Raw genomic sequence first — 12,465 nt, 5'->3', positions numbered from 1 at the left:
TCTATAAACCAGAGAGACACCCTGAGAAGAGACATCTCACCCTTTTTCCATGGGAATGCAAATATTTTCCTTTGAACATGATAAATCTGATTCTTTGACTCTTTCATATAATATTCCCCATTTGTAAAACTTTAAAATAACTCTCTTGCCTATGATTCTTTTAGTTAGATTCTTCCTTTCATAAGTACAGCAGCCTTCAAGATAAATAAGAGCCAAATCTGCTTTCTCAATTTGATCAGTTTGATTCATTTTTATTGAGTGCATTTAGTACAATACTTTCCAAAACTTAATCGTTACGAACTTAAACATACTTCACACAAATAACAAACAGGAAATGTACAGGGAAAGCAAAACAAAACAGAACAGAATTTCATTCCATATTTACAGGGTGCTGCTCGCAACATGCCTGAGCAATTTGGGGGAACAAATGTGTAAAAGTCACGAAGGAGTACGAACGGGAGGTGGGCAGCTTAGTTACAACCTTGGGCATGGGAACTTCTGTTCATTCTGTGGCTGTGTGTTCTTGGCTGAGCTTACCCAACTCCTTCCACTGGCTTCCATGCCTTTACCCTGAAAGAGAAGTAGACAAAGGACTGTTACTGGTTAATAGGCTCTGGAAGGCGTGGTTATTACACACTTCATAATCTCACACTGCCCAAGGCATTTGATAATTGATAAGTCACTTCAGAAATAAAAATAGAAAATACAAGGAACATTCAGTTCGGCTGCATCTGTGGAGATAGTGTCAGAGGTAAATTGTCAGGTCAGTGATCTTTCATCAGAACTGACCTTTGAAGTGTAGTCCTTGACACAGGCAACAAGCAACTCATAAACAGAATGCTCATGTAAACTGCACTGCGATACTGTCCAGATAATGTTCTAATGATGCTAATTGGGACGGAAACGCAGAACAGTGAATTGTACAAGAAACAGTAGGATCACCAGAAGTACTTAAAGTGGAAGCCATTAAAACTTTGAACAACTGGGGAATTGAGAGCACTGGAGAAATGTTACAGTGGAGGACTTAAGGCTGGGATGGACCACGGCAGGCTTGAGAGCCAAGTGGCCTACTCCTGTTCCTATTTTCCTGTGCTCTTATGTCAGGGGGAGGACACTTTCAAAAATGACACTTGAATGCATGAAGTGTTCCATTTTTTAATGGAACATCCTATAGACACTGTGGAAGGACACAACAGGTCCAGTGAGAGAGTTCACTGAACAATCTGTCAAATACATTTGGCAGAATGCATCTTCACCTGAACTCACCAAAAAGCACCAAACTGGCAGTGAGAGGGGGCCCTCCAACCAGAAGCTCCTGACACAGCTGGTACCTTATCTAAATGATTGCTTCACTTGGGAAGCCTACAATGTCAATGAGGCAATGCCCATTTCATTGGGGGCTGTAGATCTGTAAAAGTCGGGAACAGAAAACAAGGATTCTTGCCAGGGTTTATCCAAGCAGCTCTGTAATAGAGGACTCTCTTACCAGTGGGCTGTTCCCAAATGCTTAAGTCATGACAAATATTAAATGCTGCTGGGAGATCATAAGTAGAATTAGGCCATTTCGCCCATTGAGTCTGCTCTGTCACTTCATCATGACTGGTCCATTTCCCTCCCAACGCCGTTCTCCTGCCTTCTCCCAATAGCATTTCATGCCCCCAACTAATCAAGAACCTATCAACCTCCACCTTAAATACATTAAATGGCCTGGCTTCCACAGCTGTCTGAAATTTTGCCCTCTCTTCTGCCTGTCCTTCCTGACAGTCTCACAACACACTGCCTGTTTGTATACCAACTGCTCTATCTTCAGCCTTACAACTCTGTTTCCCATCTCCCCTGCCAAATTAGTTTCAATTTATTGAGAGACACTCTTTGGTCTGCCTAAACCACGTTATAATTCCAGCACAATGAGAAATCCATAAGGGAAGTCTATTAACAGGCACACTTCATATTGCGGGTATATGAACTCAGGGATGGATCGAAGCTCAATGCAGCCAACACAAAGGCTCTGTGGGGTAGCGCCACAGTCCTGCTGTCACTGTGCACAGGGGACAGGGTGCTATGTAACAGCCCTTCCAAGATTTGAAGTGTTTTATCATTCAAAGAGGTTCCTTGAGGATAACTGAGTGTAATGATGCCTTGTACATTGAAAAGTTCTAACAATACATTGAGGATAATCGCAGAACCCCAAATCTTTTAGGAGTATATCAGAAGGTGGAAGGTAGCTAGGGAAAGAATAGGTCCTGACAAAAATAGGAATCTATGTGTGGAGCCATTAGATATAATCAAAGAATAAGTCCTGTCAGGGACAAAAATGGAAATCTATGTATGGAGCCACTGGATAGAATCAAACTTCAAACTTAAAAATCTCCCGGTCAAGATGGCGCCTGTGTACAATGCTTCTTCAGTCAACATCTTCTGGATAGATCAAGTATATTTCAGTTTTTTATGTCTTTTGAGTTTGTGTTTTGACTTGAATGTGATTCTGGAACTGTTGGAGCCTGTGATTTGCAGTTTGGAGATCGATTGGGTGTTTCCGTGATTCTGGGAGGCAGAGGAGCGTGCGGGAGAGGAGTATGAGCCGATATTAAACTCCATTTTGCAGATTAAACCATCCATTATTCACTGGTTAAAGTGACAAGGGAGATTGAAACGCTGGCTGCCTGCCTTTTTTATCACTGGGGGATCATTCTACTGCCAGAGAGGGGAGACTGCCTTTTAATCGCTAGAGATCACTCTGCTACGTAGAGGGGAGACTACCTTCTGTCGTTGGTGGAATTGCTCTGCTATGGAGAGGGGACACTGGCTTTTTATCACTGGTGAGATCGCTCTGCTATGGAGAGTAGAGACTGCCTTTTTATAGCCGGTGAGATCGCTCTGCTATGGAGAGGGGACACTGGCTTTTTATCACTGGTGAGATCGCTCTGCTATGGAGAGTAGAGACTGGCTTTTTATAGCCGGTGAGATCGCTCTGCTACAGAGAGGGGACACTGGCTTTTTATCACCGGTGAGATCGCTCTGCTATGGAGAGGGGACACTGCCTTTTTATAGCCGGTGAGATCGCTCTGCTATGGAGAGTAGAGACTGGCTTTTTATCACCGGTGAGATCGCTCTGCTACGGAGAGGGGACACTGGCTTTTTATAGCCGGTGAGATCGCTCTGCTATGGAGAGTAGAGACTGGCTTTTTATCACCGGTGAGATTGCTCTGCTACGGAGAGGGGACACTGGCTTTTTATCACCGGTGAGATCGCTCTGCTACGGAGAGGGGACACTGGCTTTTTATAGCCGGTGAGATCGCTCTGCTACGGAGAGGGGACACTGGCTTTTTATCGCCGGTGAGATCGCTCTGCTATGGAGAGGGGACACTGGCTTTTTATCACCGGTGAGATCGCTCTGCTACGGAGAGGGGACACTGGCTTTTTATCACCGGTGAGATCGCTCTGCTACGGAGAGGGGACACTGGCTTTTTATAGCCGGTGAGATCGCTCTGCTATGGAGAGGGGACACTGGCTTTTTATCGCCGGTGAGATCGCTCTGCTACGGAGAGGGGACACTGGCTTTTTATCACCGGTGAGATCGCTCTGCTACGGAGAGGGGACACTGGCTTTTTATAGCCGGTGAGATCGCTCTGCTACGGAGAGGGGACACTGGCTTTTTATCGCCGGTGAGATCGCTCTGCTACAGAGAGGGGACACTGGCTTTTTATCGCCGGTGAGATCGCTCTGCTACAGAGAGGGGACACTGGCTTTTTATAGCCGGTGAGATCGCTCTGCTACGGAGAGGGGACACTGGCTTTTTATCGCCGGTGAGATCGCTCTGCTACGGAGAGGGGACACTGGCTTTTTATCACCGGTGAGATCGCTCTGCTACGGAGAGGGGACACTGGCTTTTTATAGCCGGTGAGATCGCTCTGCTACGGAGAGGGGACACTGGCTTTTTATCGCCGGTGAGATCGCTCTGCTACGGAGAGGGGACACTGGCTTTTTATCGCCGGTGAGATCGCTCTGCTACAGAGAGGGGACACTGGCTTTTTATAGCCGGTGAGATCGCTCTGCTACGGAGAGGGGACACTGGCTTTTTATCACCGGTGAGATCGCTCTGCTACGGAGAGGGGACACTGGCTTTTAATCACCGGTGAGATCGCTCTGCTATGGAGAGGGAACACTGGCTTTTAATCACCGGTGAGATCGCTCTGCTATGGAGAGGGGACACTGCCTTTTTATAGCCGGTGAGATCGCTCTGCTATGGAGAGTAGAGACTGGCTTTTTATAGCCGGTGAGATCGCTCTGCTACAGAGAGGGGACACTGGCTTTTTATCGCTGGTGAGATCGCTCTGCTATGGAGAGGGGACACTGCCTTTTAATCACCGGTGAGATCGCTCTGCTACAGAGAGGGGACACTGGCTCTTTATAGCTGGTGAGATCGCTCTGCTACAGAGAGGGGACACTGGCTTTTTATCGCCGGTGAGATCGCTCTGCTATGGAGAGGGGACACTGGCTTTTTATAGCCGGTGAGATCGCTCTGCTATGGAGAGGGAACACTGGCTTTTAATCACCGGTGAGATCGCTCTGCTATGGAGAGGGGACACTGCCTTTTTATAGCCGGTGAGATCGCTCTGCTATGGAGAGGGGACACTGGCTTTTTATAGCCGGTGAGATCGCTCTGCTACAGAGAGGGGACACTGGCTTTTTATCACCGGTGAGATCGCTCTGCTACAGAGAGGGGACACTGGCTCTTTATAGCTGGTGAGATCGCTCTGCTACAGAGAGGGGACACTGGCTTTTTATAGCCGGTGAGATCGCTCTGCTACAGAGAGGGGACACTGGCTTTTTATAGCCGGTGAGATCGCTCTGCTATGGAGAGTAGAGACTGGCTTTTTATAGCCGGTGAGATCGCTCTGCTACAGAGAGGGGACACTGGCTTTTTATCGCTGGTGAGATCGCTCTGCTATGGAGAGGGGACACTGCCTTTTAATCACCGGTGAGATCGCTCTGCTACAGAGAGGGGACACTGGCTCTTTATAGCTGGTGAGATCGCTCTGCTACAGAGAGGGGACACTGGCTTTTTATCGCCGGTGAGATCGCTCTGCTACAGAGAGGGGACACTGGCTTTTTATAGCCGGTGAGATCGCTCTGCTATGGAGAGTAGAGACTGGCTTTTTATCACCGGTGAGATCGCTCTGCTACGGAGAGGGGACACTGGCTTTTTATAGCTGGTGAGATCGCTCTGCTACGGAGAGGGGACACTGGCTTTTTATAGCCGGTGAGATCGCTCTGCTATGGAGAGTAGAGACTGGCTTTTTATCGCCGGTGAGATCGCTCTGCTATGGAGAGTAGAGACTGGCTTTTTATCACCGGTGAGATCGCTCTGCTACAGAGAGGGGACACTGGCTTTTTATAGCCGGTGAGATCGCTCTGCTATGGAGAGTAGAGACTGGCTTTTTATAGCCGGTGAGATCGCTCTGCTACAGAGAGGGGACACTGGCTTTTTATAGCCGGTGAGATCGCTCTGCTATGGAGAGTAGAGACTGGCTTTTTATAGCCGGTGAGATCGCTCTGCTACAGAGAGGGGACACTGGCTTTTTATCGCTGGTGAGATCGCTCTGCTATGGAGAGGGGACACTGCCTTTTAATCACCGGTGAGATCGCTCTGCTACAGAGAGGGGACACTGGCTCTTTATAGCTGGTGAGATCGCTCTGCTACAGAGAGGGGACACTGGCTCTTTATCGCCGGTGAGATCGCTCTGCTACAGAGAGGGGACACTGGCTCTTTATAGCCGGTGAGATCGCTCTGCTACGGAGAGGGGACACTGGCTTTTTATCACCGGTGAGATCGCTCTGCTATGGAGAGGGGACACTGCCTTTTAATCACCGGTGAGATCGCTCTGCTATGGAGAGGGGACACTGCCTTTTAATCACCGGTGAGATCGCTCTGCTACAGAGAGGGGACACTGGCTTTTTATCGCTGGTGAGATCGCTCTGCTATGGAGAGGGGACACTGCCTTTTAATCACCAGTGAGATCGCTCTGCTACAGAGAGGGGACACTGGCTCTTTATAGCTGGTGAGATCGCTCTGCTACAGAGAGGGGACACTGGCTTTTTATCGCCGGTGAGATCGCTCTGCTATGGAGAGGGGACACTGGCTTTTAATCACCGGTGAGATCGCTCTGCTACAGAGAGGGGACACTGGCTCTTTATAGCTGGTGAGATCGCTCTGCTACAGAGAGGGGACACTGGCTTTTTATCGCCGGTGAGATCGCTCTGCTATGGAGAGGGGACACTGGCTTTTAATCACCGGTGAGATCGCTCTGCTATGGAGAGGGGACACTGGCTTTTTATAGCTGGTGAGATCGCTCTGCTACGGAGAGGGGACACTGGCTTTTTATCGCCGGTGAGATCGCTCTGCTATGGAGAGGGGCACTGGCTTTTAATCACCGGTGAGATCGCTCTGCTATGGAGAGGGGACACTGCCTTTTTATAGCTGGTGAGATCGCTCTGCTACAGAGAGGGGACACTGGCTTTTTATCGCCGGTGAGATCGCTCTGCTATGGAGAGGGGACACTGGCTTTTAATCACCGTTGAGATCGCTCTGCTACAGAGAGGGGACACTGGCTCTTTATAGCTGGTGAGATCGCTCTGCTACAGAGAGGGGACACTGGCTTTTTATCGCCGGTGAGATCGCTCTGCTATGGAGAGGGGACACTGGCTTTTAATCACCGGTGAGATCGCTCTGCTATGGAGAGGGGACACTGCCTTTTTATAGCTGGTGAGATCGCTCTGCTACGGAGAGGGGACACTGGCTTTTTATCGCCGGTGAGATCGCTCTGCTATGGAGAGGGGACACTGGCTTTTAATTGCTGCGTAGATCACTCTGCTACGGACAGGGAGAACGTTGCCCAGGTTTTCTGTGTTTTGGATGTGGACTTGGACTGTGAACTTTTTTTTCCACACTTACGGTATTTTTGTATTCTGTGTCTATAGCCCAATCTTTCTCATTTTTTGTATGGGGAGGAGGGACGGAGAATGTGCCTGTTATATTTTTGTTTGTTTTTTTTTGTGCGTGGAGGAGGGATTGGAGGTTGATGATCATGGTGCCTTTCTTTTCTGTCTGGTTTCAAGGCTGTCTGGATAAAAAGAATTTCAGAGTTGTACACTTTGATAATACATGAACTTTTAAACCTTTGAAATACTTTGCATTGGTATTCACTTGGGAGAATAAAGTGGAGAATGGTGGGTTGGAGAAGCAGTATTCTTAAGTCTGGAATGTGACTGTGGCAGGAAGAAGAAAATATGGGAGCATTGGAACATAGTAAGGTTGGATAAATCCCAGGTTCCAATCAGATCTATCCAAAGATGCAATAGGACGCAAGGAAGCAGTTTGCTGGGGCAATGACGGAGAATTTTGCATTTTTGTTTGCCGCAGGTGAAGTAGCAGAAAACAGGAGGATGCTAACGTTGTGCAATTGCTCAAAAGAGCAGTAGGGATATGTCTGGAAATTACAGATCAGAGTGCATTATGTCAGCAGTAGGGAGATCACTGGAAACAATTCTAAGGAGTGCTATTCACTAGGAAAGGCAGGCACTGATTAGTATGGGCCACGTGTTTCTGTGCAGGGGAGATCATGCCTCACAAACTTAATAGAGACTTTTGGGGAGGTAACTAATAAAATTGATCGAGGCAGGGTGGTAGATGTCACTCCACTTTTGGCAGTCTCCATGACAGATTGGTCCAGACACTTCAAGCACATGGGACTCAAGCTGTGTTGGCAAACTGGACCTAATATTGGTTTGTGATAGGAGGCAGAAGGTATTGGCTGAGGAATGCTTGTAACCACTTTAGTACCACAGCGACCAGTACATGACCACTGTTGTTATATATATATATATACATACATACATATATATATATATATATTTAGGATTGGTGGACTGATTAGCAAGTTTGCTGATGACACAAGAATTATTAATGGATAATGAAGAAGTTGTGAAAGGAAAGAGAAGGAAATAGATCAAATGGATAGATGGCCAGAGTGATGGTAGAAGGAATTTAATCCAGGTAAGTGGGAAGTAGTGCATTTTGGGTAACAGGACATATACAGTAAATGGCAGGGACACACAAATGCTAATTTACAGAGAAACCTTGGAGTGCAAAGTTAAAGCTCCCTGTAAATGGTGATACAGGTAGACAGGATAGTGAAGAAGGCATTTGGTATGCTTGCTTTCGTAGCTTCAGGCACTGAGTATAACGGCTATGTACGCTGTATGCAGTTCTGGTCACAACACTACAAGAAAGATGTGGTGGCATTAGGGAGAGCACAGAAGAGATTCACCAGGATGTTGCCTGGAATGGAAAGCTGCGACTGCATGCAGACACTCTGCTTAATTTCACTAGGATGTAGAAAGCTGAGGGGTGACCTTCTTTAAGTTTAAAAAACCTAATAGGTAGGGTAGATAATCATTTTCCCAGGACCAAGGAGACTAGAACTATAGGGCACAGTTTTACAATAACAGGGAAGCTGTTGATGAAAGTCAGTGAAAACGAGGGCTTTTGCTCATCTCCAAAGGACAGTGAGTCTTCTGCAGGATCGACAGGAATGGAGGCCCATGTGTGCAAGAGGTATAAGGGCTGGTGACCTTCTAGGTACAAATTTGGCAAGTCCAAAGTTGAAGGCCTGGAGTTGGGGTGCTGCCATTGGTAAGTTTGGAGTTCAAGATCCTGTCATCAGTAAGTGTAGAGTTCGAGACCTGGAACTTGGAGTGCTGTTTTCAGTGAGACAAGAGTTCGAGATCTGGAGTTCAGGGTCCCATCATCGATGAATTCTGGAGCTGAAACCGAAGATTGAAGATTGAAGGTCGATCAGAAGTCTGGAAGTTAAGTCCAATGGCTGAAGCCCTAGGGAAGTAGGGGAATCAATATCTGTGAGTCCAATGGAGGGTGAAAACCCAGAGGTGGACTGTCCTGGGGCTGGAGAACTGTCTGAGTGTGTGAATAATTGGGTGGGTGGGTGAATAGGAGAGAAGAAAGGGGCTTGTTTTGCTGTTGTCTGCTAAGCATTGTGGGAATGCCACACTGGCACCAGAATGTGTGGCAACATTCGTGGGCTGCCTCCAGCACATCCTCAGGTTGACTTGGTTGTTAACTCAAGCAATGCATTTCACTACATGTTTCAATGTACATGGGATAAATACTGTAAATTAATCTCAATCTGAGATGAATGAAGTTTAAAGGAGATCTGAGGGCATGTGTTTCATCCAGAAGGTGATGGTTATAAGGTGGTAGTAGATGTAGATGTTTAAAAGGCATCCAGACAAGCACTTGCACAAAAAGAGGAATACAGGCCTAATGTGCACAAATGAGATTAGCTTAGCTTGCACCATGGTTAGCATGGACAGCTGAGCTGAAGGAGCCACTTCTGTCCCATGTTGGATGGCTACAAAGGTACAGATTGGATAACAGTATAAGCTGGACTACACAGCGAATGTAAAGAAAGCCATGTTTTGTATATACTTTGTCCAATTTTTATGAATAAAGTTTATTTTTGAAATAGATAATCTTTACAAAATATCATTAAAGATAGGGAAAAGATTTAGTTACAGTCAACATGGGTACAACCATACATATAGTACACAAGGACTCATTTTCTGAGGAACAGATTTCAGAAGCAGAGATTGATGAAGGAAGAGATTGATAACTGACCTGGTTGAGGAAGTGGAAGGATGGGTTAGTAAGTTTTCTGATAACACTAAGGTTGGAGGTATTGTGGATAGTGTGGAGGGGTGACAGAGCTTACAATAGGATATTGATAGGATGCAAAACTGGGCTGAGAAGTGGCAGATGGAGTTCAATCCAGATAAGTGTGAAGTGGTTCGTTTTGGCAGGTCAAATATGATGCCAGAAATTAGTATTAATGGTAAGACTCTTGGCAGTGTGGAGGATCAGAGGGATCTTGGGGTCCCAGTCCATAGGATGCTCAAAGCAGCTGCGCAGGTTGACTCTGTGGTTAAGAAGGCATGCGGTGTATTGGCCTTCATCAATCGTGGAATTGAATTTAGGAGCCGAGAGGTAATGTTGCAGCTATATAGGACCCTGGTCAGACCCCACTTGGAGTACTGTGCTCAGTTCTGGTCGCCTCACGTCAGTAAGGATGTGGAAGCCATAGAAAGGGTGCAGAGGATATTTACAAGGATGTTGCCTGGATTAGGGAGCATGTCTTATGAGAATAGGTTGAGTGAACTCAGCCTTTTCTCCTTGGAGTGACGGAGGATGAGTGGTGACCTGTTAGAGGTGTATAAGATGTTGAGATGCGTTGATCGTGTGGATAGTCAGAGGCTTTTTCCCAGGGCTGAAATGGTTGCCACAAGAGGACACAAGTTTAAAGTGCTGGGGAGTAGGTACAGGTGAGATGTCAGGGGTACGTTTTTCACTCAGAGAGTGGTGAATGCGTGGAATGGGCTGTCAGCAAAAGTGGTGGAGGCGGATATGATAAGGTCTTTTAAGAGATTTTTGGATAGGTACATGGAGCTTAGTAAAATAGAGGGCTATGGGTAAGCCTAGTAATTTCTAAGGTAGGGACATGTTTGGCACAACCTTGTAAGCCAAAAAGCCTGTATTGTGCTGTAGGTTTTCCAGATTTCTTTGTTTCTAAGCAGAGATGTTGAATTAACCTCCTCTAAGACTACGGAGACCAGTGCGTCCACAGTCCCTCACTGGAATGAGGATGTTGAAGCACTGCCTTTCCTTGCCTAGGGAGTCTGTCTTCAGAAAGGAAATTACTCTATTCACTGAGGAGCCTGCATGCATACCTGGTTATGAAAACACCCAGTGAAAAACTAATATCAAATTTACATAGCCACTGCAAGCTAAAAACAGGGAAATCATCAATGCATGGAAATATTTGGAGTGTATTTCAGTTGAAGCTAGTTAAACAGATGGACAGTTGGAACAGAGGGTGTGTTAATGTTGGTGTAGGCCTTATTTGGGTTCAATGGTCTATCTTAGTGTTGTAAGTTCTATATAATACCATGTAATTTATAACCGCCCACCCCCACCAAACCTGCTGCTCAGAGAGATCAGCCTTCTCTCCAACGGGCCTCACTGTGTGGTTCAGTAACCCCAGGTCACATTTAGAGATAAGGCCAGCAATTAACAACCGAAAATGTTCTAAACTCATTTCCAGAAACACTGCAGGAAAAGTGCGAAATCCCAACAAGGCTCTGGCAACTAAGGACATAAATTCAAGAGGCATGAAATGAAAAAAAAATATTTGGACAGGCACCTGGATAGGAAAGGAGGCCTAATTCAGACAAATAGGATGAGCAGAGATAGACATCACAGTTTGTATGGATGAGTTGGGTCAAAGGATTCATTTCTATACTTTACAGCTCTGACTCTTCTTTCTTCTCACACCAAACCATATATGGTCCAAGTGAAATGAAGCTAATGTGAGTTCATCATTTATTATTCTCTGCACCCGTATAATAATACAAAACCACTTATTGAGCTCAACATAAAATGCTGCAGCATACATTGTAATAAGATTCATTTGTACACAGAAACAGGCCCTTTGGGCCACCACATCTATGTCAACCACTTTGTCTATTTATAGTAATCCTAATGCCTGCAGTAATTCCATAGCTCTCTGTGCCCTGCTCATTCAAGTATCTGTCCAGATACCACATAAATGTTATCACTGTTCCTGCCTCCATCGCCTCTTCTGGCAGCTCATTCCAGATAACAACTATCTACCTTCAAATCTCTTTTCAATCTTCTCCCTCTCACTTTAAATCTATGCCCTCTAGTTTTAAACATCCTTAGCATGCAATATTGAGTTGAATGACATACCACTTGTTATCATTCCAGCAATCTGATTATTTAGAAACAATGGAGAGTAGGGGTGCTTAAATTTGGGTGTCATCTACAGAAATATGCAACCCAACACCGTGCTTTTGGACAACATCACTGAGGAAAGAGCATTACATCTGAAATAGAGGATCGAGGAGAATTGCATGGGTGGAATGGGAGCTGAGGTGGGAAGCCATTGAGGTTATAGTGTGTAGATGTACAGTAAGTGGCTCCTATCTGTGATATAGTGCATTACAGGGATTAATGCTGGGCTCTCAACCTTGTATGATTTATATAATAACTTGCATTACAGCACAAAGATGGGTAGTAACGTAAGTTCCAAAGAGGATATAAGGAGGCTACAAAGGGAGGTAGATCACAGAATCATAGAGTTATAGTGCATGGAGACAGGTCTCCTTCAGGGCAGCTTGTCTACCTTTGGTCCCCACTGGCGCTCAGCTCTCACCTGTGGCTCCAAGTAGCTGCAGCACGCGCAGCGGCCACACCCCGGTAAACAGTCTTGGCAGATGGGCCAAACCAGGTGAGGGTAGCCGACAGGTCTTTGACCTTCGGTGAGGTAGGGGATTTGTCTGTCCCAGCGTGTGAAGTCTAGCCCTGGAGGA

General features: G+C 46.2%; 1 protein-coding gene across 3 annotated transcripts in view; it reads right to left on the bottom strand.

Moving 5' to 3' along the window:
* Positions 1-230: 230 nt before the first annotated feature.
* ephb1 (EPH receptor B1) overlaps positions 231-12,465 on the bottom strand; it is a 649,893-nt gene continuing 637,658 nt past the window's right edge. For all 3 annotated transcript variants that reach the window (XR_012098311.1, XM_073040560.1, XM_073040561.1), the window contains one exon: positions 231-570. Coding sequence is in view for 2 of the 3 variants with exons in the window: in XM_073040560.1 (XP_072896661.1) it covers positions 534-570 (37 nt within the window). In the remaining variant the exon portion in view is untranslated. The remainder of the gene's footprint in view (positions 571-12,465) is intronic.

The sequence above is a fragment of the Hemitrygon akajei genome, chromosome 3 (genome assembly GCF_048418815.1).
Source record: "Hemitrygon akajei chromosome 3, sHemAka1.3, whole genome shotgun sequence".
Taxonomy (NCBI): domain Eukaryota; kingdom Metazoa; phylum Chordata; class Chondrichthyes; order Myliobatiformes; family Dasyatidae; genus Hemitrygon; species Hemitrygon akajei.
This window is presented reverse-complemented; position numbering and strand designations above follow the sequence as displayed.